At 50.0% G+C, this 26,443-nt stretch overlaps 1 protein-coding gene across 1 annotated transcript; it reads left to right on the top strand.

Moving 5' to 3' along the window:
• Positions 1-1,398: 1,398 nt before the first annotated feature.
• Positions 1,399-26,443, top strand: SRRM4 (serine/arginine repetitive matrix 4). The gene is made up of 13 exons (XM_069031070.1): positions 1,399-1,422; positions 1,880-2,023; positions 4,219-4,299; positions 4,691-4,762; positions 6,375-6,401; positions 6,874-6,924; positions 9,566-9,658; positions 10,643-10,805; positions 19,201-19,538; positions 21,133-21,345; positions 21,592-21,702; positions 22,799-22,945; positions 23,558-26,443. The coding sequence occupies exons 1-13, from the start codon at positions 1,400-1,402 to the stop codon at positions 23,820-23,822; spliced, it is 1,728 nt and encodes a 575-aa protein (XP_068887171.1). The 5' UTR covers position 1,399; the 3' UTR covers positions 23,823-26,443.

The raw sequence follows: 26,443 nt of genomic DNA on the forward strand, positions 1-26,443 counted from the left end.
GGGGACATTTTTAATGGATCCTAGTGACTGAGCCTCAGAAGGCTGTTCTTAAAAGCGGTTTTAAGAACCAATTAGCTGGCACACAGAAAATGATTAACCATGTAGCTTCCTGGATGGTTAAAATAGTGGAAATGTTGGGAGGCAGCTGGGGGATTTATTACAAACAGACTTTTAAAAGCAAGAGGGACTATTCACCTCCTGCATGTTCTGGGCCAGAAATATTTCACCCAGCTTCCCCCCCGCCCCAATCCCTGTCCCTTGTATTTGGCTGTGCATATCCTGAAATGTTCAGGCATTACAAAATGGGCTCCAAGGAGGAGCTGGCTGTTAAAGAAAGTGGATGCTTGTTGAGAGAGAAAACACAGGTGGAAAGAGAGGGGTGACCCTTCTGCAGGTGCTCCTGTGCCAACTCCAACCCCAAGAAGTGTTATTCATGGCTGAGGCAGGCAGCAGGATGTTCCCTGAGGCATGCAAGGCTCTGGCCATGCCTAACTGGGGCTTTTTTAACATCACATTGCTCTTTAACCACTCTCTTGCCCCCATTTAACCCCCAGATGTGCAGCACACACCTGGCCCTGGCCCTGGCCCCTTGTTCCTATCTCCATAGCCCATGTGTGATGGCTGTGGTGGCCTCTGCAGCCAAAGCATCATCCTTCGCTGTGGCTGCAGGGCTGGCAGGGGGACACCCCAGCCTCCCCCTGCTCTACTGGGATCTACATGGCCTGGGGGCTTCAGAGTGTTGCTTTCCAAGGAGAGAAGGTAGGTCTGGTGGCTGACACAGCCACAGGACTTTGCAGAGCTGACCCTAAACTGGCATGCGTAGCCCAATCCTGGGATCGGCTTTAAAATGATAATGGGAAGAAACAGGGACACTTTTAGTGCCAGCTGAGCCCAACCTACCCTGGGTATCACCCCACAGCCAGGTTGGGCATGGATGTGCCCGTGCTTGCTTTATGTATTCCATAATGCTCTGGATGACACCAAACCCCAGTGTTTTCAGCACCCCTGCCGGGTACAGTTTATCACTTTTCATTAATCTTTTCATTCTTTGAAATAAACATCTGCAGGGCCTGGAAACCTATTTACTTTCCTCCCAAGTGTCTGCATGCAGACTTGTTTGGGTTTGTTTTCTCCATTTGGCTTCTTTTCTCTATTTGAGCTTGCACAAGCCCCAGTGTTTTGTAGAAACCACTCACTCCAGGCTTTGCCTGCCTTTGCTCTGCTCCTTGCCAGCTCCCTGGACTCTTGCAGGCACTGACCTGGCCCAGGTGGTTCTCCTTAGCTCTGCTGGGCTATCCCAGGTTCTCAAGGTTGAGCTGTCAGCAGGACCAGGTGTGTTCACTAGCCCAGCACCTTATTTGTAGGAGTGGGGAAGTTTGCTTCCAGTCGAGGGATGAAGATGTGTGGCAAGGTGTTATCAAGGCAATAGTGCATTTGGAAAGTTACATTTGAAGTGCAAAAGGGTTTTTTTTTTCTATTAGAGTGCAAATCTGTGCTGTCTCTGCAGAGCTGGTGATCTAAACCCCACAGTGCAGGAGAAGATGTCCTGACTGGCTCCTGTTTTCCCTTCCCATTGGATTGGATCTGGTCCTGTGCTGTCCAGCTGCTCCTTGGCTGCATGATGCTCATGGCATCTCTGCCTGAACAATGAGCACAGCATGCTTGGGCTGGGGTGCAGCTTGGCTTGGAAATGGGGCATTTTAGAGCCTTGTAGGAGCATTTCCCACTGCAGGGCTGAGCACTGAGAAACCTGCAGCTCTCCTTCACAGCAGCACAGGTCCTACCTGCAAAAAGGAAAGGAGATTCCCCACGACCTGGGGAATGACCCCAGCTGAAGGGACAGCTCCTGATGGCTCTTTCTCTCATCTTGCCCTGGCAGTGGGACGCTCAGCTGCCTGCCGTACCCTGCAGAGGACAGACGTCCCGAGAAGCTGAGCAGCTGCGTGGTCAGGGAGCCCTCCAGCACCAATGGCTGTGCGAAGGGGAGGGAGAGACGGGACCATGCTCACCGCAGGTCACGCAGGTAGGAGCCAGGGCCGTGAGCGGGGCCACCCTGGAACACGGGGATGGCAGGGGAGGTGTCCATGGCTGTTTACTCAGCCCCTCTGGGGCCTGTGAGAGCTGGGGGTGCCTTAAACGGCTCAGTATGTGCGCAGGAAACATTGCAATTGTATGAAATCCTTGTGCATGTTTGCACGGACAAACCTGCAGCTCATTTCTACTCCAGGGCTTGCTCTTACAGTCTCCTTCAGAGTCTTCCAAGACCTGCCAGCACTCCTCTGCACTACCAGGTCTGCTGGGAATCGCCCTCAGCAATTCCCCTCTCCCCATGCCTGGATCAGCTCAGCAGCATTGCCTTCATTAGGACACAGCCTCGTTAGCAGCTTGTCGTTAGTCCCTGACCACTTGAGAGGGGAAAAATGCATGGAACGTTGTAAATTAAGTAACTGGGGTCTCTGAGCCCTGCCTGCTGAACTGTCTCTGGGATTGGTTTGGTTAAAGATGCTGGAAAGAAAGAGCAAGAAAGCACATTTCATATCTTCAGATTTCAGGCCAACTGGAACAATAATCTAAAGCACATTTTTAATTAGACTTTGATTATAATCGCGGAGGAACAATTGAAGTCAGATCAGCGCAGGGGAGAAAGCTGCCACATCAAAGACAAAAGACTTTATCTGGGGAGAGGGAGACGGGCTGTGCAGAAGCAGCCTGTGGCTGCATGGTCAGGTGTTCCTGCTCTCCCTTGGCCGTGGCAATGCCCAGCCGTGTCCCTGGGTGTCTTTGGGCAGGCGTCTGAGCTTAGCAACGATGAGACATCCTAGAAAATGCACGACTTCTGTCTGCATTAAGGTAGGAAGCCCACTGAGCCAAAAGTGTGCCACATCCTCTAATAGTGCTGCTGCTGGTCTGTGAAATCCTTGGGAGGAGGAAGTGAGGAGGAGTATGTGGGTGCTCCGTGGGGTCATGCTGTGGTTGCACAGCAGATTTACTGCACCAGAAGCACTCGGTATCCACAGCTCACAAGTGAAGCATTAGCTTGCAGTTTCATTTTGCAGAGCTTTTATTTTTTTTCCAAAGTGTATTAAAAGCACTAAACAATGGAGTTTTTATGATAGTGTAATTTCAGTGGTAATTAAAGCCCTGGATGATCAAGTGTTGAGGGGTGGTGGAGTCTGAGTGTCCCCCCCAAAGTGTCATTTGCTCTGCATTAGGACTTTTGTTAGCAATAATGTTTGTTTTTGCTGCAGAAAACTACTCAATTTTTGGCCTGTTTCTGTAGTGAAGATCTCACAGCATTCTCCAACCATGGGGTTGTTTCCACCCATCCCTTGCTCCTGGCTTTTCTCAGTGGCAGAATGAGAAGTGGGGAAACTGCGGCATAAACCCAGCACCTTCAGTGATTGTTCAGAGGCCCTGGGGAGCTTGCTGTGCCCCCACAAACCTTGGTCCTGGATCTGTTTGGGGATTCAGAGAGATCTGTGGATCTGTTTGGAGATCCACATGGCTGACTTGGGCTGATTTAGGGATGCCACCAGGCTGCCGCCAGCTGCCTCTGTCTTTACAAGCATTTGCTTTCGTTAATGAGTAGCCACAGAGTTATCTGTTGGTTTTTTTTCAGCCCAATGCTCTGAATTAATTAACCACGGTATTTGCTTTTCACTGAAACATAACACGATTCAGCATCATATGTTTAAAGAAGAAATTAATTTGCAGGAGGCTTTATTTTCAAGGTTTAACAACTGTATAAGAGATGCATATCTCCTTCAATTGCCATAGTGTCTCAATAAATATATATATATTTCTAATCAATTGCTACTTAACACATGTCAAGTCTTTATTATAGTTAGATGCATCTGGTTGCAATAATTACTGTATGCAAATTAAATGCCAATTAATTATTTAAAGCATATTTACAAAGAGCAACAAAACCTATAAATCTGTTTCGGAGTTGTTAACCTCAGCAAACATGTTTTAAATAATCAGCATTGCTGTGGTGTAGCTGTCTTGTTGTATCTCTATTAGACACTTCATTTAAACCGTGACTAAATAATTTGTTAGAGGGTAATGAGGCAACAGCCACACCCTCGGTCCACCACGAACGTTGATCTTGCTGCCCCATGTCTCTGAGGTGGGGATGGCAGAGAGACCCGTGTGAGCCAATTCAGGGTTTATTTTTCTTATTTTTCATGTTTATTGGGTCTTTTTCCCCATTCTCAGCCCGTCGTGTGATGGGGAGCGGCCGCTTCCGGCTCGGGGGAAGAAGAAGAAAAAGAAGTCTGGCCGCAAGAAGCGAAGGAGGTGAGGGAGCCATGGTGGCGTTAGGGGACAGGCAGGGCAGCCCTTGGCTGGGTGTAGGGAACAGGGTCAGTGAAGGAGGTGCAGGTGGCCACGGTGGTGTGTGGGGCAGGAGGGAATGACAGCCCTCAGCTGGGTGGGAGGGAAGAGGGTCTGTGTAAGATGGAGGTGTGAGGGCCTGGGGCTTCCCAGGGAGGTGCCACCATCTTCTCGCCCTCCCCTCAGGGCAGCAGAGCTGGGCTGAGGCTCATCCCTGGTCTCATCCTGCTCTGACCAGGAGCCCCCAACCACTCTCTGCCCTGGAGATGTTGCCACTGGTGGTGGGGTGAGTGTTGGGGTGGCTGGGATGGCTGTGAGCAGCCCTGTGGTCCCTAATGCCCCTCTGCCCCCTCAGGTCTCCCTCCTACAGCCCTTCACCTGTGAAGAAGAAGAAGAAGAAAAGCTCCAAGAAGCGAAAAAGAAACAGGTATTTTTCCCTTGAAAATGTAATTCCCCACTGGCAGTGGCTGTTGGGGGTTTGGAGAAGGGGTGGAGGGCACTGCTGCCTCAGGCAACTGTTGGTCCCAGTGGGCAGAGAGGTATCTGTGGGCTCTGTGAGCACTGGGCAGCCAAGGGGAGGCATAGCCAGAGTCTCTCTGGGCTAGGAGGGCATGAAATGGGGTGTCCATCCAGTGCAAACAGAGCAACATGTGCTGTTGGGGTGTAGGGACACAGAGATGGACAAGCCGAATCACTGTGAGGTCTGTGGAGCCTCAGTCTGCTGTCCTTGCTGTCCTGTTCATATGTCTCCATCCTCTGGAATGCCAGTGGGATCAGTGCTTAAGGCTCACGTTGGTCCCCATCCCTTCCTCCCCAGCCTGCAGAGAGTGTCCGGATCAGGAAAAGGCTCAGACCAGCTCCCCACGTCCACATGCCAGTCTCCTCTCCCAGCCCCAGTGACTGTTTCCACCTTCCCCTTCTGAAGTCCATTTTTAATTCAAAGAGCATGATTAAATTTTAAAATTGCAAATACTTCACTGTTTTCTCTCAGCTGTTAAACCAATATGTGAAGAGAACAGTGGATTCCATCTCCCTAAGAAGGTTCATGTATTTATAATATATTGAACCAAAGAGAGAAGCTACCAAAAGTGGATAACAGGGTGAAAAGTTGAGCTTGAATCTCTAAAGAAGAGCAAGGGAGAAGGAGAGACAAGGATATAGGAACTCCTTTAAAACACTTTCTTCCCAAGGAGGGATTCTTCTGTTCTTTTGTGGATGCCATCTCCTGATGGAAGTCCTGGGTCAGAGGCTCCTTGGCTTTGAACCTTTGGGCCATTTATGCCCCTGCAAGCCAAGGATAAGCTGGAGCTGGTCCCATAAGGCAGCATGATATGAACCATTCAGGATTAGTGACCAACAGAGATAGCGTTTCAACCACAGACCCCAAGTGACTTTGCCAGAGGCAATCTCACAGCCCCTCCAGGCAGGACTTCAGGCTGTATCTTCTGCAGGATGTTGTGCTCCAAGGTGAGATGAGAGACAGTGGGGTGTGCAGTGCACTGGGGCCAGGCTTTGCTGCAAGGATGTGTCCTCCATGTGCCCAGGGTGTTCTATATCAGAGAAGTGTCTCCTGTGTCATCCCAGGGGTGCTCCAGGAGGCAAGACAGGGGCACAATGCCGGTTTGGCTGTGAGACTACTCTGGAGTTACACAGAGAGGATTTTTCCCTCAACTGCTGTTTGGTCTTTCATACAGAAAACTGGGGAATGGACTCACCTCCACACTGCAGTGCAAAACTGGAGGCAGTAGCAGAGAAAAAGGACCCACCAGAGATAGGGGATGTATCTGATCTCTCTAAAGACTTGTTATCCTGAGGACCATGTTCTCAATTTCTTGTAGAGTGTGCTGGTCCCTTCTGCCACGCCAGCATTTCTCAGCTGCTCCCTCACCAGCTGGCTAAAGGAGAGCCGGGGCCATTCTGCCCAGGTGGTGCACGAGGTCTTCTCTCAGTTCTCAGTCTGAGCCTAAACACATTGTCTTGGATTAAAATTTCCAATTTTGTGAGACCCTGTATTCAATGTACATATTTGTGTCTTGCAGGTTATCGTCAAAGAAGAGAAGGCACAGGTAAGAGTTGAGCAAGTGTGGGTGGTCCCTTAGAAATAAGAGTTTAATGGTCTCTTCAAGGTTGATGTTCACTGAGTGGGGGCAGAAGATATTTCTTCTGTGTTTCCTTGTGGAATCCCCTTAGGTCCCCCCATTCCATGTGGGTCTGGGGATTCAGACTCAGTGACTCCCCAGGTGTGGACTGGAAGAACTCTCCTGATTCCAGTATGTGTGTACACATTATCAGGAAGTACTCATTTTCTCTATGGAAGAAAGCAAAGTCACCAAGTTGGCTGATCCCTTTGAGGGTTTTGGCCAAGTCCATGAAGCAGATTTGTCAGAAGGCACTCAGACCCCCTGTGCTGTGACAATCATGAATCCCTTTCCTTTTTACTGCATGCTCTTGGGCAACCAAGCTGTAACGTTGACGTGTGATTGTGCAGCTTTTTATGAGAACAGAAATCTCTGAATTAATTAGCCATTTCTTATTTAGTTCTTCAAGCCCCAAAAGTAAGAGAAAGGAAGAAAGAAAACACAAAAAACAGTAAGTAGTGATTCATGGAGTTCCCTGCCCTGCCTGCACAGTGTGGGGCTAGGAAGTGCTTGATGTGGTGGGGCCCCTGGAGCTAACACCTGCTGCACAGCCCTAAGCAGTTCTCAGGATTACTTTGAAGCTAAAACCGGCAATTCTGGTTTTGCTGGAATGGAAAAGGGTTTGTAGAGGCTGGAGAGCTTTCCTCTCCCTTTCTTTTGTGACACCTCTTTCTGTACTTTGTGTATCTTGCAGCGATGTGCGGAGTCTTGTCCATCTAATCCAGAGAGAAGGCTCTAGCTTTTCTGGTGGGGGCAGCATGAGAGGGTGAACTCTGGCCTGCCAGAAGGGCAGGCTGGCACATTCTTACTGAGAAGGGCCTCAGCAACTCCTGGTTTGCTGCTCTAGGAGGTTGCATTAGGACCTACTCATGAGATACAGTACAGCCCAGTATCTGAATGGGTTCAATGGGAAGAGAAGGGATTGTTCGGAGGGGATGGAGTTTGCAAAAATCTGGTGGTGAGGTTCCAATCAGCCCTGGAGTGTTAGCAGAGCACAATCCTTGTCCTGTGTGGCACACAGTCAAGGGGCATGGTGTAAAATGGGGCTCCTCGGGACTGGAAGGAAGGACTGTAAGCTGCCTCTGTTTTTCCCTTTGTTCTCTGTCTTCTGGGAACTGCAGCTTGTGGTTTCTCACCTTCTTTCAGAGTAAGGAAACAGTTCTGGGAATGAACCTTGGACACTGATCCCCTGGTCAGCTTTGCTGGGACTTGGGATACTGCCTGCACAGGCCATCTCTATGGCATGCAGAAAGCCAGTCTCCTTTTTCTCTAAAATTTCTGCATATGAAGTGGCACAGTTTCAGCTCAGTTTCCCCTCAAATTGGGCTGCCCTCGACCTAGAAACCTCAGTGGTAAAAGAGAGGCTTCCTAGGTTATCTGTAAAAGGAGGCATCCCCCCAGCCTAACATAGCAGTACCCTAACAGTGCAGTTAAATCGAAGATCCATGTCCTGCTGGTGTGCCCTGACCTCAGGGAGCTAGAGCTGCTGGAATTGCTCTTTGGGTATAAACCAGCCAAGGTGTTTTAACCTCATCCCTCTGCTGGCAAATCAGAGTTGTGCCACTCCCAGTTTCTGCAAACCTTTTGCTCCCAGGCGTGGATCAGATGGATCCCATGAGGATTTTTGTATAATCATGCTGCTTTAACTTATCTTTGCATTGAGCAACTGGTTATCTAAATCACACCGGACCAGTTTTGCCTTCTGCAGGAAGGGAAAACAAACTGGAGGGACTAGTGCAGAGGGTGATGACCAAACATGGGGATTTTCACAGAAATCCACCATGTGAGTGAAAGATGTTCAGCGTTGCTGATTTCAGCTGTATGGAAATAAGAAAGGAGGATTCCAAAATGCAAAGTTTTAAAAAATATAATCATTGGGTGTGAAAAGCATCAAAGAAAACAGCCAAGCAGAATTGAAGGAATTGTCCTGGAGGTTGCCCTTTTGTCTTAAAGGAGATGCTGTTCTCAAGCAATTACTTGCTGGGTTTTTATACCAGCAAGTTGCTAAATGCTGTCCAGGCAGGTTGTATTTGTGCTGTCAGTGACTGTGTAGTGTGACCAGCTCACTCACAGTTAGCTTTGCCTGCTGGCACAGCCATGCTAGCCTGAGCAGATGAAAACGCTGACAGATCTAAAATTACTACTGTGGTGAACAAAGATGGGAGGGAAGTGGCACGGAAGGTGGCAGCTAGCCTGCCACCCATGTCGCCCTGCTCTCTGCATCCAGGACTTCAGCTGTTGCAATGGGCAACAATAGCGCTTAAGTAACAGGGGCAGGTAATCCATGAGAAACAGCCTGGTGGTGCAAAGGGAAGTGCAGCAGGGCACTGGACCTCTGTCCCCTACAGAGTTTGCTGGGAACTGTCCTCAGGCCCTGTCAGAAAAGGCAGCACCAGTGACTGGGCACCTGTCAGAAGCCAGGGAAATGGTCCTGTCTCTCAAGCAGGAAACGTGCATGAGGCAGGCTGTACTTAGGGAAGCTGTACTTTGTGTAGCAACCATGAGAGCTGCCCACAGGAGCACTAAATGCTCCCACCTGGAGAGGGTGGGGAAGGCTGGCTGCTACTGAGTGTATTGTATCACTTGGAGCTTGTCCTTCTGTACCTGCTCTCTAGCAAGGAACCAACACTATGGAGAGGGCTGGAGGTTTGTGATGAGTTGCCCAGAGAGATGGTGCTTCCCCCAAGGCTCAGCAACAGGAAGGTCTTGGGCAGTTGCCTAGCTTTTATATGGTAGACTGCAGGATGAAAGACAAGCACGTGGCTCTTTAAAGTCTTGAAAGGATTGGTGCTGGCTGCTGCACTCCTACATGCTTGTCTGCAAATCTTCCTCTAGCAGGCTACAGAGCCAACCTAATAGCTTGTGTGTAAAATACTAGCAGAGATCTAGGGAAGATGTCACTGCACCGATGAAGGGACAGAGAATTTCTCATGCCTTGATGTTCTGTGCAGTGTTTCATACACCAATCTCTTTGGTTTAAAATGCATACCTCCCTTCTGATTTGAACATTATCGACTTCAGCCTCCAGCTGCTGGCTCTTGCATCCCCCCACCTGCTAACCTAATGCTGGTTTTCCTTTCTGCTTCTTAAAGCTCTCGTGGGCGCCCCCGGAAATCCCATCGGCATCGCCGCTGCCACTCTCGCTCGGAGAGCTCCGACTCCCACTCCCCCAGCTGCCGGAGCAGGTAACGTCACCATTCCCAAGCTCAGTGTCCTCAACATTTCCTGGTGGGCTCAAGGATGTGGTTGCCACAGCCTGTGTGACCCACAGGCTCTCTGCACACAGCCACTTCCCATTCTGGTAGCAGCAATATCACATACTGGGGGCTGAGCTGTTTGTGGTCTCAGCCATGGAAGGGTTTTGCCTTGAGAAGCAGTGGCTGCAGCTTTTCGGTCTGACAGTCACTTCTAATCCCCATTGCTGATATCAGCCCATGACAGCTGATTCCAGTCTAGTGTCCCTTCCCCAGCCCAAGGGCTTTGTTCTGCTCATGTCCCAGGAAACCCTTAAACATGGTCTTAGCAATGGAAATATATTTGCCCCTGGACATCTATAGCCATTGTCTTTGACCTGATTAAAATCTCTCCTCTGGATGACAGATGCATCCTGGGGCCAGCTAAGTTGATGCTGGTGCTAGACCCAGCATTGCTGCAATAGCAAGTGATTTATACACATAATGAGTTCATGTTTCATGTTCTCTGAAAGCACTTGAACAACCCACCCCCACTCTCCTACTTCACTCCTCCTAAGTACTGGGAATTTTCTTATGAAAAGCTGAGGATCAGTGAGGGGAGGAATGCAATCAGTAATTGGAGGGGTGCTCATGCAAGAGCAGAGTGTGTTTAGTCTTGGAGGTGTATCACCATAGGAACATTCTAGAGTGCATGAAGGTAATGGTTTGTCTTGAGCCACCATAAAATCATGCATTGGAGCTGAAAGTTGAGGTTAAGGTCCAAAGCCTGGATGCAAAATTACTATTTTTCTTTTAAAGTAGAAAAGCAAAACATCCCTTTTCTCTCCATCATAACTCCACAGAGCAGTCATGTGGAAGAATATTCTCCCATATGCAGTGTCCTAGCACAGAGCTGCCAAGGGTTTGTATGGAGCTGGTAATAGGCACTACTGCAATACTAAGGAATAACATTTTGGCTGTTCCTGTCTCCTGAAGGCACAGAGCCAGGTCTCGGGAGGAAGGGCGTAAAACATGGCGAAGACACTCCTGGCACCACTCAAAGATCCCAGCAAAGAGAAGCTCCTCTGCAGAGGTTCAGGCCAGTCAAAAAGCCAGCCAAACCCTCCCACTCTACAGCTTCCTGTCTTCTAAGGAAGTAGTAAGTATTACACACTGTCCTTCTTTGCTTGAACTAGCCAGAGGATCTGGGCAAGAACTCTGGTATGAAATTTTTATAACTCAATTATAGTGATGTTAGACGAACTTGGTTAAACGGTATTATTAATTCATGGTGCTGTATTCTATGTGTGTAAAGTCATTCCTTCCTTCAGCACTTTCACACTAAGGGTGGGGCTGGAGAGGGGAAAAACTTGCAAGTCTTTAGCCTGTGAATAATTAATTGAGGACATTTAACAAAAAAAAACCTGGCCTCCAGCAAAGATATTTTAAAGGGAAGTGCTTGTTATGCAGATTTTGCTCAGCTGGATGTGAACTTAATTCACTGGTCTTTACATCCAAAAGTTTAGTTCTTCAGGCTGAAAAAGGGCATCAAACATATACAAAAGGAATATTTACATTTAATGAGCTGGTGATTATTGGCATGGGATGTTTTCTGAGTATCAGGATCCTTCTAGGATCACTGTTGCTCTGGACTGACAAGCCTGGGGGCCAAATTTGGAACTTATGAGCAGCCCTCATTGATGCTAATGGGAACTGCATGTGCAGCTGAGAGTAAAATCAGGCTCAGTGCCTTGGGATGCTTTTCCATATACATAGAAAGAGATAATACATGAATTGAGGGAGCAAGAGATGGAGAGAAATATTAGATAGAGATTGATATCAGTCTTCCTTTTCTGTGGCATGTTTCCCCTTTGTTCCTGGCAGCAGCAACACAGAGGTGTGATGCCCTGATGGTGGTGTTGGTATCAGATAGGCACTCTGGAGAGATAAATTGCTACCTAGGACTGGAAGTAGTGTGGAATATGATACTCACATGTGTGGATGTGTAATGCTAGAGGTGTTTTGAGTACAGAGTCCTCCAAGCCCCAAAGTTGTTTTCTCCTTCAGGCCCAGTCATCAGTTGGAAATAGCTCAGCTGCACGCAGAAGCTACATCAGATAGGAGAGAGATGGTGCCAGCAAGAGGAGAGACTCTGCCCACTCACCCACACAGACAGCGTGCTGATCAAAATACCCAGGGATTGTACGTGGGTACAGACAGGCACAAGCTGTCTCTCAACGTTATAGATATGCATATTTGCTCTTGTTATAGAGTGTGTGGGGCCATATGAGTCAGTGCTTGTAAAGCCTTATAAGGCAGCGTGGAGAGCAGAACCTCACACCACACGCTGATGTGTGCACGCACATGCAAAGGAAGAAAAACAAGGTTTGAAGCTTACTGTCATGAGCTGGGGGTGTTGCTGAGTTCAGAGCTCCTCCCCCAAAAAAAACAAGCAGCCGAAGACTGTATCATGTCACCAGGGTGTTTTTTTGGTTCAAGTGGCATATTTTTCATAAATGCTTTTGAGTCTAAGCCTAGTGTTCAATTAGTGCTAGGTTTCCTCTCTCAGAAGCCAGGTTCCTGAAGCCCTGTGAGGCCAACTGCCAGCTGTTCTGTTTCCTGAGAAAGAGTAAACTCTAATTTAAAATTTTAAAAGCTTTAAAATGAGCTAAACGCAAGCATCCTGCACTCCCTTTTCCATTTACTTCAATCGAGGTGAATGAGTCCATAAGCTGCAGGGAAGCGAAGACAAGAGCTTGACAGTTCCAGATGCAGGTGGTGGATGCAAAGTAAAAGCCATCAGGATATTCCTGTGTTCTTTCTAGTAAGGGTTAATAACTTCAGCAAAGATTTTAATGACTAAAAGGCATAATGACTGATGAAATCCACTACTGTCCTCCTGTCCCCAAAAGAAGTACATTCTCTTGGGACACCATTTAAGAGCACATTTAAGCATTTGTTCAAATTGAAGGCCCTGGTTAAGAGCTGCCCCTGAAATTTTGCTGAACAAGGTCATTAAATATCATGTACTCAAAACTGGCAAGGGAAAAATGGAATGGAAACCTTTAGTCTCGTTTATTAATGACTATACACAACCCTTTGATGCTTTTTCTTTTCATGAGTTAAATGGTTGCTCTATGAATACGCTTAATTCTGTCAGACTTTGAGAGCTGCCTGAAATGAAAGTGGGCTCTTGCAGAATATGTTGGTCACATATTAAAAAAAAATGCTGGAAAAGAAAAGATTTTCTGAAAAAATTCAGAATTAGGATTCAAAAATGCCATGTTTCAGTCCTTTATGAGAGTTATGTTACACTCCCTATCCTTCCATCTGGCCTGGGCTTTCAAACCATCCTTACCTGGGGGGATGCACTTGTATCTCCAAAGGAAAGGGATTGTCCAAGGAGGATCAGGGAAAAATACACAGAGATACAGGGAAAAATCTAGAGACACAATACACAAACTCCCATGAGATAATGCCATAGCACTTCCAAAACAAAGGTTTTGCTTTTCAAGATGTTTTTTATTCTACATTGTTTTTCTTCTGAAAATCTGAAGTGCTTTGTGGTAAATTCTGCTATCCTCCCCACCCTATTTTTCTTCATTCCTTTGTAGTGAAACAGCCACAATTTCTAACTAGGTCTTCCTGGAACTGCTGGGGGATAAAGCACACAAAACAATGCCCTACCTATGCATTTACCTTGCTGCTTCTTCCCCTCTTTATGCAAAAGCTGATGCACCCACATATGCATGTACACATGCAGAAACACCTCAAAGTTCCCTGCTACTTTTATTTTTGGCAGTGAATTTCCAAGCTTCTCCCTCTCATTCTCCTTTAATCCCGTGCAGCTGCAATAGCCACCTATGGAGAGCAGGATTGTGGGCCTGTGCCTCAGCAGGCAGAGAGAAGCTGTGGGTAATGTGCAGCGTTTATTTCTGTACAGAATACCCCTGCCCAGTTGCAGACGCTTTATTCCACACCAACACAGATGGATGACTGTGCCACTGTGCTTTCCTTTAGTAGTGCAATATAAATACCTGCAGGGCACAGATCTAATTGCCTTTGTTGTTCCTGATGAAGATAACTGCACCATGCATACACTTTCCTTGCCAGCTCCTTTGCTTTCACTGTAACTCATTCGTGATGCCACAAATTATCACAGGCTTGAGCCAGATTTCCAGTGAAGCTCAGTGGGGGGTACAGCTGGTCCAAATGATGCTGTTTGTCTTTGTGCTTGTGTCTGCAGGAAGGTAGAATGGGGAAATGCTGTGCAGGGACTGGGACAGCTTGTGCTGGAGGGCTCAGGAAACCTTACAGCAGACCTGCCTCTTGGCTTGCTGCTGCTGTTTTCTAGCCTGGATTTTGGCTTACATAGGAAAAACTATTCTTTCAAGTGCTAGGCAGCATGTTTTTGACAGCAAAGAGGGCCCTTCAAGAGCAGAAAGGCAAAACCTTCTATAAATATGGAAGTTACTCTTTTTTTCTTTTCCTGTTCTCCCCTCCCAGCTGGGGGACTGAAGTTACCCCTGCTTATTGTCAGACAGATCCACAGCTCAGTGCTGGGAGCAGCAGCTGGGGGGAAACGATTGATGCCTGTATCCACAGAAGGGCTGGGCTGTGCACCAGGTACCAAAGGAGGTGGTGGAAGACAAGCCCTTGCTCCAAAGTAGTGCTAGCCTGGCTCAAGCTGAGGTGAGGGTACAATGCCTGCACCGCAGCAGGCTGAAAAGATCCGTGAAAAGAATCAAACCTTTGCTTGGCATTCTCTGGAGTTTAACCCCAGCAATGTATTGGTGAGCCAGGCTGCTCAGCATTATTACCATCCAGCCCCAAGTAACCCAAGGTCAGAGCTTGCAGGGACAGCTGTGTCCTTTCCTCCCTGCTCTGGGACTCAGCTTAGCCCTTGTGGTAGAGAAAGACTCACCCTGAACTCCCCATCCAGTCAAAAAAGGGGGTATTTTCCCACTCAGTGTTCCTCGAGTCAGGGACTCATAATTGTGCAAAAAGGGGTTGTACTGAATTCCTACAGAACTTCTACTTTTTGTACTCAGTCAGAAGTTGGCTTTTCAGCAGGGGTAGGTTATCAGCAGAGGTGAGCCCATTTCCCCTGGGCTGTGGCAGGTGGAGGTGCCCCAGGGCAGGCCCAGAGCCCCATCCCCAGCAGCCGCCAGCAGGTGCTGTCCCTGTGCTGGCGGCTCTGGCAGATGTTGGCCGGGCCCTTGCCAAGAGTGGGGCTCACTGGGGTCACCAACACAAGTGTTTTATTCCTTTCATTAGCACAACGCGTAGAAAAAGAGAGAAAGGCAGACATTATGCCCCTCTGAAAGAGAAATTAACTCCGCTTTGAAGTGAGTTGCAAAACAAGAGAAAAAAGACCCATGAAAGAAATCCTGCAGCTCTGAGTGAGGCTGTGCCACGCTGCTGTCCCCGTATGGCTGAGACAATACATTGTCATCTCTCGCCTCAGGGCTGTTTGTGGCACAGTAAATGGAGCTGTTCAGTTTAATTGGAAGATAAGCAGTGATTGTATTTTTGTAGCCTATTAAACCACGCTGCCTCTTGGTCTGGGATTGCACTTGGAAATACAGTCTGGAATATGAGTGAGGGCATCATTTCTGCTCCCCCCCCCCCCCCCCCCCCGCCCGCCCCCCCCCCCCCCCATCTTGATTAAATAATGATTTGAAGCAAAAAATCCAATAAATACATATCCTGGGTTCCCTTAAGGGCAGCAGTAGGTTCCCTGCTGAAAGCTGGATGAAGCACAGTTTACTGAGATTATTTCATTACTTATTAGGGGTTGTGAGTGGGGCAAAATCCAAATGTTCACATACAGCGAATTAGATTTGTGAAAGAACAGGCTCTTTTAAGCCACCCTAGAAAAGTAAAAAGCCATTAGAATTCAGAATCACCCAGAACAGTGTGATTCAATTGAGCTCTGTCCAGTGTTTTTAGATGTGGTATTCTGTTTCCATCCTGGGTGGCTGGCATGACTTTCAGAAACAGTAGAACAGGACCACAAGCAAAGCCAAGGTCATCCAATGGGGACTATGGGGAACTGGTCTGAGCAGACAGACAAGTTGAGCACCCTGAAACTTCTCCTGGCTCTTGCTGCAGGACAGAACCTCCCCCAGAGCCTGCAGGAACCTACAGGCTACAGCCTGCTGCCCCAGGGTGGTGGGGCTGAGAAGTTGCTGTGTCTCTCCTGGCACCTCCCTTGCCCCATCCAGACCCTCCAGCCCTCATCCAGACTGTCAGCTTCATATTTCACTGATATCCACGCTGCCTCTTCCCAGGCATTGCTGCCACAGATGTTGAACTACAGAGGGGCTTGTTGATCTTCCCGGTCATTTGACAGGTTTTGTGATGTGCTGACAACAGTTGCTGCTTTGAAGGTAGATGTCAGCCAAGGCAGAGCAGAAGCAAGTATGCCAGGTCCTGGAGTCAGTCTGAAAAGCTGATTTAGAAATGCCAAGAAGCTGCTGTATTTCTTGGCAGAAATAATGGCCTTTCAGTTTAAACTGGGAATTAACAGAAGGAAGGTATTTCTGTGTGTGATGCTGGGGTCAGTGTCCCTTGGAGCAGCCCTGTGCCAGGCTTACCCTACCCCTGCAGCCAGGGAGTACCTCACATGGTAGTTTCATGCCTGTAAGTGAAAGGCGGTGAAAAGCTGGTTGTCTCTGGGTTAGGATTCAGCTCGACTGCAAACCATAACCCATCTTTTAAGAAAAATATCTGGTACCATATTTGAAAGTGAAATCCTCTATCTTCTGGAATGTGGCTGGGGCGAGTGCAGTGGTCCACAGCACAGAGGTCAGATCTCTTGGGGCTCTGGATGTGGCATCAGGGTTTCAGAAAGAACTGGTGAAAAGCAGAGCTGGCTGTTTGGCTCCCTTAGGCTCCTGTGATGTTCCAGTTTCTGCTGGAGTAAGCAAGGACTGGTAGAGAATTGCTAGAGCTAAGAAGAAGCAAGGAGCAGTACCAGATGCCGAAATGAGGACTTGCAATGAGGTCTCCACTCATTCCTAGTTGGGAACATTTGGGAGACGTTTCTGCTCTGTCCAGGGCTTCTGCATTGAAGGTGCAAGTTGGCTAATGAAGAAGGATCACTTCATTTCCCACATCTGCTCCTGGGTCTTCGGATTCCTCTGAGCTGGGACTGAGCATCACTTAGAAGTTAGTGTGGGGTGGGGATGGGGAACTCCATTATGGATTTGCTGGGATGAATCAATCCCTTATCCCAGAAGCAGTAATGCTTCTCTCCCTGGCAACGCAGAAAGTACTTGGAGATCCTCCAGCTCCAGGTATTTTCAGAGCACCAGAGTGTTGTGGGCAGTCATCCTCCTGCAGACTGTGCTGAGAGCTGCTGTGGGTGTTGGTAGCTCTGCTCTGGTTTCAGTCGCTGCTGGGTCAGCACCTGTGTCCAAGTCAGCTGTCCCTGTCCCAGTTAGCACCTTGAACCGGGTCGAGAGCAGCTCTCCCTGGGGACACAGATTGAATGCCACAGGCAGGAGCATGGATATGGAGGCACCATCTGATAGGATGAAAGAGGTCCATGTGAAACATGACACAGGCTGAGTCTGCAGCCCGTCTGAGGATGAAAAAGCCAGCCAGTCCAGAGCTAAACTCTCCAAAGGGACTGACCCTGTGCCTGCTGTGTGACAGCTGATCCAGGTCTCCTCTGCTGCCTGAGATAGCACCAACACTGCAATGTGGTTTTTTGGCTCAGAAGGCCCGATATTGGTGAGGGCATGGCCCACGTCCCCAGTATGGGGAGCATGGCATAGATGGGGGCATTGTGTGCCCCAGAGTGTGGCATGAGGGCATGGGCACGTGTTTGACGGAGCACGGCTTGCTGGGAACGTGTTTGGAGGGCTATCCTGAGTGGGGGGAGCCAAACCTGTGTGTCCACACCCTAAGAACCCTGGACCAAACCTCATGGGTGGGTTTGAGGAGAGCGGAGGCTCTGCATGAAAGAGGAGGAGGCCACATGAGAGTGCAGATTATGTGCACGTGGCCCTAATTTTCACCCCATTGCAAGGGCAGATATTAGCATTAACATAGCCTCACTCCAGTGCTGGCACATTCCTGAGCTGGCTCAGGTAAGTGCCAGTGGAGTTAAAACTGAACTTTAATCCCCTTGGTGGTGCTCAGGGTCCCAGAAAATAGCCCTGCCCAGGTCAACCTATGTGAGTTTGAGGTCCTTGCTTGCCCTGTTGCGTTCAGCAACCCAGCCAGGGTGTGGCTGGACCCCCTTGCAGAAGCTGGCAGGAGCAGAGCTGCCATCCCCTTCCCCACAGGTCTCTGATAGACAGCATGGGCATACACTTTTCCTCCTCTATTCTTTTGTTCTTCCCTCACTCGAGTTCCCTTTGTCATTTCCATGCAACCCGGGGGGATTTAGAGCAAGCTGTGACTTTTCAGCACAAGCCATCAGCCTCCAGGAACGGGCTGGACAGGCTAATTTAAAGCAGAAGGAAACAAAAATGAATAATAAGGGAGACAAGTGAGCAGACAAAAAGCAGTTGTGACATTTGCATAGAGGAGGCAGCAAACAGTTGGCAGTGTGGATTGAAGAGAGGGTTTATGTTTTTTCATGTAATTTGAGACTCTAATGATGGACTTATGTTGCCCGCTCTTCCTTTTTTCTTACACCTTACCTACTAAAGGAGGAGTTCTTGATGGGTAAGTGGATGCTATCCGCAAGACACCAGGGAATTTATTAGAGGTCACCTGAGCACATTAGCTATATCTTCTTCAGGGGGTAAAAAGCACACAAAGAAGTATCTGTATACTTTTTATTTCCAAAGGGATTTTTCTTTTTTCCCTCACCCTCTTTTTTTCTTTTTTTTTTCTTTTTTTCTTTTTTTTAAAATTTCAAAGTGATAAACTTGTGTATTTGGCAGTTTTTGCTTTGTACAGAAGCCCTTAATTTGATTTGATTTGGTTTATTGTTGCTTATTTTAGTGACATTTGTCCAGCCACTTTAAGAAAGCTTAAAAAAATTCACTCATCTATGTTTTTGTTTCATTTTTGTTTTCTTTGCAAGGATTATGTAGGTTTTTTATATGTATATACCTCCTTTTTTTTTCTCCTTCCTCTTTAAGGTTAAATAAGGGCTTTGTCCTCTGTGACATTTTTTTAATTTAGTTAGTTAGTTATTTTAATTCTTTGGTTGCCCGCTTACTTTGTTGAACTCTTTTGTTTAACATGAACCGCATGCTGATACTCTTTGCATGATCTCTAAAGTTTCCCGTTATTATAGCAGGGGGAAAATAAGTTTCTTCTTACTGTGGATTTCTTTTAGGGATATGTGCTTTTGTTTTCTTCTCCTTTCTTTTTTTTTTTTCTTTCTTTCTTACTTTGTTTCTTTTCTTTTCTTTCCTTTCCTTTCCTTTCCTTTCCTTTCCTTTCCTTTCCTTTCCTTTCCTTTTGTTTCAGTGTATCATGATGGTAAAATTTCTGGGTTTATTTGGAAAAAAAAAAGCAAAGTAAAACCGAAAACAACCCCCCCAAAAAACCATTCAAACAATGCCAAATGGCTTTTCTGCTTTCAGATCTCTCAGTCAGGGTCTTCTGCTGACCTCTTTACCAAAACAGACAGCCCGCCTGGCAACCTAGACAGCCAGAATGGAGAGTATCATGAATATGACTCAGGAAACGATACTTCCTCCCCTCCCTCCACTCAAACGAGCTCATCCAGGTCAAAGGACAGCCAGGAGAAAAGAAGTCTAGTCCATGATGGCTTTGGCCATGCCTTCTCGTCCGGGAAGCCCAAACTGGCCAACAGCGATAACAGCTCTGATTCAGGAAATTCCTTCACCAGTTGCTTTTCCCAGACCAAGGGAACAGCTTTGGAAAATCTGTCTCCAGATGCCCAGGGACAAGACCGAAGGTCAGTGATTACCAGTAGCTGCTGCAGGCAGCCCAATACCTGGTACATTGTTGCTCTGTGTCTCCTGCCTGCTCGCCAGTTGCCGTGGTGAGCTGGCAGGGAGCTTTCTGTGCTCTGGAGGCAGGCAGGTACCAATCAGACCCACGGTCTTGCCAGTCTGGAGTCCAGAACCCAGCAAGGACCAGTACTGTAGCCTGAGAAGGAAGATAAAACCCAGCCATCACGTGCCAGGACATTGCTTGTGTCAGTGCTTTGGCATTACTGTGGCTAATGCAGGGTTTGGGCCTGGGTCAAGCTGTATCCACAGCATATCCCTGCTCAGCTGGGCATGGCCATGTCAAAAAAAGTTCCTGGCCCTTCTGGGCACAATCTGAAAGGGGCATCTGGGGGTTGCCATGCTAATTCTCCCCCTCTGCCTACTGTGGGGAAGGGAAGCGGGGCTTGTTTTCAGTAGGATCATTATGGGCTGTTCTTTCACCTGTCCAATGAGCCAAATCCAGCGTGGCCCTTCCCCTTCACAGCTCATGCAGCACAGGTCCAGGGTGACAAGATAGCATCTCCTGCCAGTGGGGAGCACAGGGAGGGGCAAGTACTTAGCTGGCTCAGGATAACACAGTAGCACCTCTGCACTGGGGCCACAGGGCATCGAGCCACCACCCACTGCCACAGGTCATTTTCAGGAGAGGGGAGTAGCTTCGAGCCTCCATCCCTGCCTCCCTTTCCTGGGGGTTTGCCAGGGGATGTTGGGAATGAGGGCACTAAAGCGTGGTGGCTGGTACCCAGAGCTGTGCTCAGGCAGTGGTTGGTAGGGAGCTCTTCCAGCTCAGGCCCTTGGGTCCTAAAGGCTGAAAGTTAGAGCCAGGACATGCTTTGGAGCACTGAATGTGACAGGAGGGAGCCAGAGGAACGGGTGTTAGTAAGAACAAGCCTCATTTTTCAGTCAGAGGGTAAAATTTTAGGTCTGTGTGTACTTTTCACGTGGTGACTCCAGTGGGATAACTCTGCCTTCACATGGGTGGAGCTGGGATTGCAGCTGGCCCTGGCTGCTGGGAGGCTGCCTGGCTGCTAGGCTCTGACCCCAGTTCATTCCCAGAGCACTTCTGGAAGAGGAGGAATTCACGCAGCGCTGTCCAAAGGCAACAGGACATGCTTGCTCAGTGCCCACTCATGCTGCTCCACAGCCAGGCCGGAGCACAGCCCTTGCCCTGCCATGCTCTGCTTCTCCCTTACCCCAGCACTTCTTACCTCACTCCCTGCCCAGGACCAGCACTGCTCGCTGGCCTGACCCAGGCTCTGCCAGCCAGACACCTCTGGTGTGTTGGGCATGGGGCAGATGAGCTGCTGCTTGTGCCACCTGAGAGCTCTTCCACACCTCTTCTCCCTGGCAGAGCCCAGAGGGTGAGCTCTTGGACTCTGACCCACACACATAGGGTCTCCTGCAACAGCAGTCTGGGGAGCTGAGAGGTCTTTTTAACCTCCAGTTAGGGAATGGAAGGATGGGAATTATTTTTGCTGGAACATGGTGCTCCCCTCAGCCAGGGACCAGTCCCAGTTCAGCCACAGCTTTAAAAACTGTTCAAATATATGTTCACAGAGCGTGCCTGTCCTCATGTCTCAGTTATTCAGAGGAGAAGAAGCGAAACTTCCTCCCATCCCCACCCCACAGCTCCCCGCTCAGGCCTGGCTCTCGCAGCGAGTCCTACACCAGCACAGGCAGATCCTCCCCTCGCTCCAGCTGCTCCCGCTCCTCACACCACAAGGCCTCTCCCAGGTACTCCCGAAGCAGGTCCTGCTCCTCGGGAAAGAGGTAAGGCCAGCTGAGACAGCTGTCTCTGTGACCCTGGACAATGTCTAGCTCTTGCCAGCTCCCTTGCAGGGGGAGGTGTAAGAGTTTGGGGGTGCCTAGGGATCCACAAGGCTTGGGGTGAACATGCGGAGCTGTGCTGAGACCCTGGTGAATGGGACATCTCTTCCCCCTCATGATTTGGAGTAGTCTGGTACAGCCTCACCCTCCCGCATCTTTAACTCTTTTATGTTTCTTTCCTATCTCCAGGTCTTTCTCACGTTCCCCCAGCTATTCCTCCAAATCCTGCAAAAAAAGTCCTGGGAGTAGAAGTTCAAGGCCTCGCCGGAGCCCCAGTTACTTCCGCTACAGCCACAGCAGGTACAGCTGTCTACTCGTGTGCTATTTGCTGTCCACTCACGTGGTATCTGCTGCCTCACACTTTCCCCCTGCTTCCGTCACTGTCATGCTGGTGTGAGTGATGGGCAGATCCCTAGGCTCCAGCTGGGTCTGCCCACGGCTTTCACTGCCCACACAGCCAGCAGCCCCTGCAGCAGGGCTGCAGCCCCTGTCAGAGAGGGATCTGATTGCAGCAAGGAAAGACACACTACTTTTTAGAGTCACAGCTCTGACAAAGAGTTGTCAGGCCCTGGAAAGTGCCCCTGCTGTGAGGGCAGATGCCAGGTACCCTCAGGCTGGCACTCACAGCCTTGCAGAGGGAAACACAGTCCAGGCACCTCTACTCCCTCCACAAACCACAGAAAACAGTCTCACAGCTCAGCCTTAGAGATGCCTTTGGCAGGTTTTCCTGGGAGCATCTCTGCTGCCGTGAACATTTTGCAACCTCAAAATCTTACATTCCCAGGGTCGATTCTTGCAGGCTTTGACAATCCCTGTGCTGGTGAGGAGAACACTTCCTGCATGCAGGGATCAGGCAGGCCCTTAACCTGTAATGTGTTGCTTTGCAGATGGCACTGAGCAGGGTGTATGAAGTTTGCCACACTGCACAGAAGGGCCTGTGCTGATGTGTATGGGAATTTAACAAAAAACCATAGCAACACTGGCACTCCTTCTGGCAAGGCTTGCGGAGCCCTGCAGGGCTACCAGGCCCTTGGCTCATGTGGGGCCTGCTTGCAGGGCTGTTCCTGCCAGCTCCAGCAGCACGGCCAGCAAGAGCTAAATACAGACTGCACCCACAGACACAGGTGCCTGGAAGCCATCTTAGCTTGGAAGTGCAAAGCCACTGGAAGACACTGCTGGAACCCCTGGATGCAATTAGTGGTGTCCATCTGTCCAGTCTCTTCTTTGTCCAGCTATGTGAGTGCTCAGGGGTGACGCCACCAGAGCGCTTAGAGCGGTCCCTTTTGGAGCTGAGCGTCCTCTGCTCATCTGTGCCTTCGTAGGTCATTGCCTCCCCATCCCTGACCCACCCCACAAAGCCCCTGCAGTGACAGTTCCCACGCTGTGCCATCCCCAGGGACCGCGAGCGGGAGCACAAGCCCAGCTCCAGCGAGAAGGAGTCGCACCGGGACCGCGAGCGGCAGCGGCGGCACCGCTCCTATTCACCCCTAAGGAAACGCCGGAGAGACTCTCCCAGCCACCTCGAAGCTCGGCGCATCACAAGGCAAGGGGATGCTGTCCCATCCTTTGGAGACAAGCTCAGCTGGCTCTTCCCGGGGGGATGTGGGCTGTCCTTGGGTCCCAGCCCTTGCCAGAGGAGGTTTCTCCTGGAGACCGGTTTCCCTGAGCCTGATCAGCAGGCCCTTCCACCCCTCCTCTAGAGCTTGGGGATTTCCAGCTGGAGGCAGAGGGAGGATGGGGGGGGAGTGGAGGGAGTGTCTCAATTTACAGTAGCTGAAGGAAAAAAGAAGATGAAGTCAGAGCAGGGACTCAGGTGCCAGGAGCATTCCCTCACAGGTTTTTTATTTCACCCTGCCCTGCGGTAGATGTCCCACACTGGAGAGAGTCAAATATTGACTCTAACCTTCATGCACAGGGCTCTTTGGGACAACATCAAGTAGAGTCCAGCAGACTCAGTTGGCTGGGACATTCCCCAGGGCTGTGGGCATGGCTGGTTTGAATTCGAAGGCCCGTCGGCTACTGATCTCTTTTTTCTTTTAAGCAAACACAGTCACATTTTTGGGAGTATTATGCAGAGTAGACAGTGCTTTTTGGAGATTTCGGCAGTAAGTCTGTCCTCGTGTTGCCGGTAACCGACATCTCTCTGTCCCCACAGTGCCCGCAAACGCCCCATCCCCTACTACCGTCCCAGCCCCTCCTCCTCCAGCAGCGCCAGCAGCTATTCTTCCTGGGACAGCAGCTTTAGCCGCTCCCCGAGCCGCAGCCGGAGCTACTCCAGCTACCGGACGAGCCGGAGCCGAAGCTGGAGCAGCAGCAGCGCCGACGGCAGGAGTCGCAGCCGGAGCTCGGGCCCCAGGAGCAGCCGCAGCAGGAGCAGGAGCTATGACTCAGGAGCCAGCTCCGACAGCCTGCGTCGTTAGGGAGTGCCACTGCTGGCTGACACCGGGTGCCGGCGTCACTGCCACATTCCTGGCATTCTCCGCTTCCTTCCCACCTAACTGGCCGTCGATAGCGATCATCCCCGATACTGACGTGGTGGCGTTGCCGGGTCCCCCTTCCCCGGTTCAGAGTAAGAGCCCTGGAGCGCCTGGTGCAGCCCCTTCGCCCCAGCGTGGAGTGGGTGGATCAGTCCCAGCTCCCCAGGCCAGGCTGTAAGAAGGGTCGGTGCTTTGTAGAGGGTCTGTCATGAAAGACCTGTTCCATCCTCCCTCCTATCTCCCCATTGCTACTGCTCTCCAAAGCACTATCAGTGGGTCCCAAGGAATGAATTCTGCTCCTTGCTCTTCTGACAAACCAGGAACCAACAAATTTAACTTCTGTTGGAGGGACAGACCCAGTTAGGGAGGAGTCTGCTGGAAAGCTTCGCTGATGGGGGAGATGGCTGTCCCCACCAAGGCAAATATCAGGCCCTTTGGGTCTCTCCTCCAGACCTGCTGCCCACTCTGCAGAGAAAATATTTATTTTTTTTCCAGTCAGCCAGTCCCTGCTATAAATAGAAGGCTAGAAATCCCTCCTGACGTACTTCCTGGGAAAAAAAAGGCTGTTTGCTCTTTCTCCTGCCCTTTCCTACCAGGTAGCAGCACCTTTTGCAGGATTGTTTCATCCCTCCAGCACTGACGGGCTTGCAAACAACCTGCTGAGGTCTGAATCAGACCTGGGACTGGTGGGGTATAAGGCAGAGGGAAGGTGGTGCCGTGCTGTGCTCCGAGAGCCAGGCCACGTGTGGGAGACAGGGGCCATGGGCTTCCATTCTCGGAGGAAGCCTCAAACAGTTCGGGTTTAGGTTTTTTTTCCAGGGAGAGTTGCCCTTGGAGTGCATTGCTGGTGGGACCAGAGAGAGATGCAGAGATAGCCCAGTTATGGGGTGCAGTCAGAACACACAGGGTTAAAAAGGCATTGCAAGAGCCAGGGGACCCCAATTCCCCTTCCTCAAAACATGAAGCAATTTCAAGCAAGATTGCAGGAAATCATTCCTCCTTGAGCCCCTCTGGCCGCCCTGGGGCAGGATCAGCAGCACAGTTGCAGGGCCGGTGCCAGGCTGCAGCAGGCTGCACTCATGCCCCAGTTTGTTACTGGGAGGCCGGAGCAGTGCAGGGGGACAGGAAGGGCCCCTCACTAATTGCCTGTTTTTCCAGGGAGCCACAGGCTGCCCTGGGCCGTGGGGTTTTGTCTCCCTGCCAGCCCAGCTGCCTGCGCAATTACTGTGTTTTGCCGGGTAACAAAGGCTTCTCCCAGCACAGGCTGAGCTGGTGCTGAGGAGTTTATTTCTCTTACAACACCTGGGTGCTTAGAGACGCTAATTTGGACTTAAGACTTCCCTCCCTCCCTTTTTCCATCCCCTCCCCTTCCATCCTGCATGATTATTAACGAGTTTGGGCTTAATGAGTCAAGGAGGTGTGTTGTTTAAGTGTTACAGAAAAGGGCTGAGTGGAGCCACCATCTGCGGGAGGAGAGGGGGTAGAAAGGAATGCAACCCACCCCCCACCGGTGCCCCCCCCCCCCATCCCCAATCTAAAGAGTTACCTACAGGCCCCTGGCAGCTGGAAAAGGGACAAAGCAGCAACTGGAGGAAGGCTAGGTGCCACGAGCTGCTGTGGTGGAAATGGATGATCGCCTCAGCAAGCCTATAAATCTGTTATCTGTTGGAAAGTATAGCAGCGCAGGCTGGAATTCCATCTGGGTGGTACAAGAGGAAGTTTTATGTCAGGGACCTCTTTCCCAGTATCCTTCCTGGTGCTGGTCCCCTTTGTCCTGTGCCTTCAATGGCCAAAGGTCCCCTTTTTCCCAGAGTCTCATCCCCTGCCTTGCACTCTTCAGGCAATGTGGGGATGAGGGTGGCTGAGGCAGAGAGCGGGGCACTGGTATGGTTGGTGGCTTAGTAGGGATGTGTCCATCTTCTGGAAAGGCCCTTTCTAGGACACAGAGAGAAGCATTCCTGGTAGGGCTGGGCAAATGCTCCAGGGCTGTGGTTGAGGGATCAGACAGGATGCCACTGCCTTCCGTCCTGTGCTGGCCCTAACAGCAGCCCCTTGGCCACCTTCTGCAGTGAACTCCCTCTCAAAAGGGCTGAAAACCTCATGCTTCTTCCCCAAAGAGTCTCTCCCAGTCTGATGCTGAAACACCCCATCCTTCTGCTCCCTGGGAAGAACCAAAGGCAGTGATGGGAACCCAGATCTACCCAGCTCTGCCAGTGTTTCAGGAGCAGCCTCCTGCCCCTTACACCCCGTAACGCACATGTGGAGCTGTAGCAAGGAAGCAGCAAGATCCAACACTAGGAAAGAGAAGAAGAGGGGCTTTGTGCAACTGGTGTAAATACCAAACTCACACTGACTGGAGTCCTTGTGGCTGGGGACAGATGATGGAAGCACCACACCAGGGTTAGCAGCATCCACCCCCTGTGGGTCAGGAGATGACCCCGAGGGTTGAATAGGGCTGACGGCAGCTCCTGCACCGTTTGAGCTGATCCCCGTGTCAAGGACTGCCTCTGCCTGTACAGTCTGTGGCAGCGTAACGCTCCTGGGGTTTCCCAAGCAGACTTGCA

The sequence above is a fragment of the Aphelocoma coerulescens genome, chromosome 15, assembly GCF_041296385.1.
Source record: "Aphelocoma coerulescens isolate FSJ_1873_10779 chromosome 15, UR_Acoe_1.0, whole genome shotgun sequence".
In the NCBI taxonomy this organism is placed as follows: domain Eukaryota; kingdom Metazoa; phylum Chordata; class Aves; order Passeriformes; family Corvidae; genus Aphelocoma; species Aphelocoma coerulescens.

Excerpts from the sequence above, each read along its gene's own strand:
- SRRM4 (XM_069031070.1), top strand. The coding sequence starts at position 1,400 with ATGTGTGGCAAGGTGTTATCAAG. Across the intron at positions 6,402-6,873 it reads TCAAAGAAGAGAAGGCACAG|TTCTTCAAGCCCCAAAAGTA; the intron begins GTAAGAGTTGAG and ends TTTCTTATTTAG. Across the intron at positions 6,925-9,565 it reads GAAAGAAAACACAAAAAACA|CTCTCGTGGGCGCCCCCGGA; the intron begins GTAAGTAGTGAT and ends TGCTTCTTAAAG.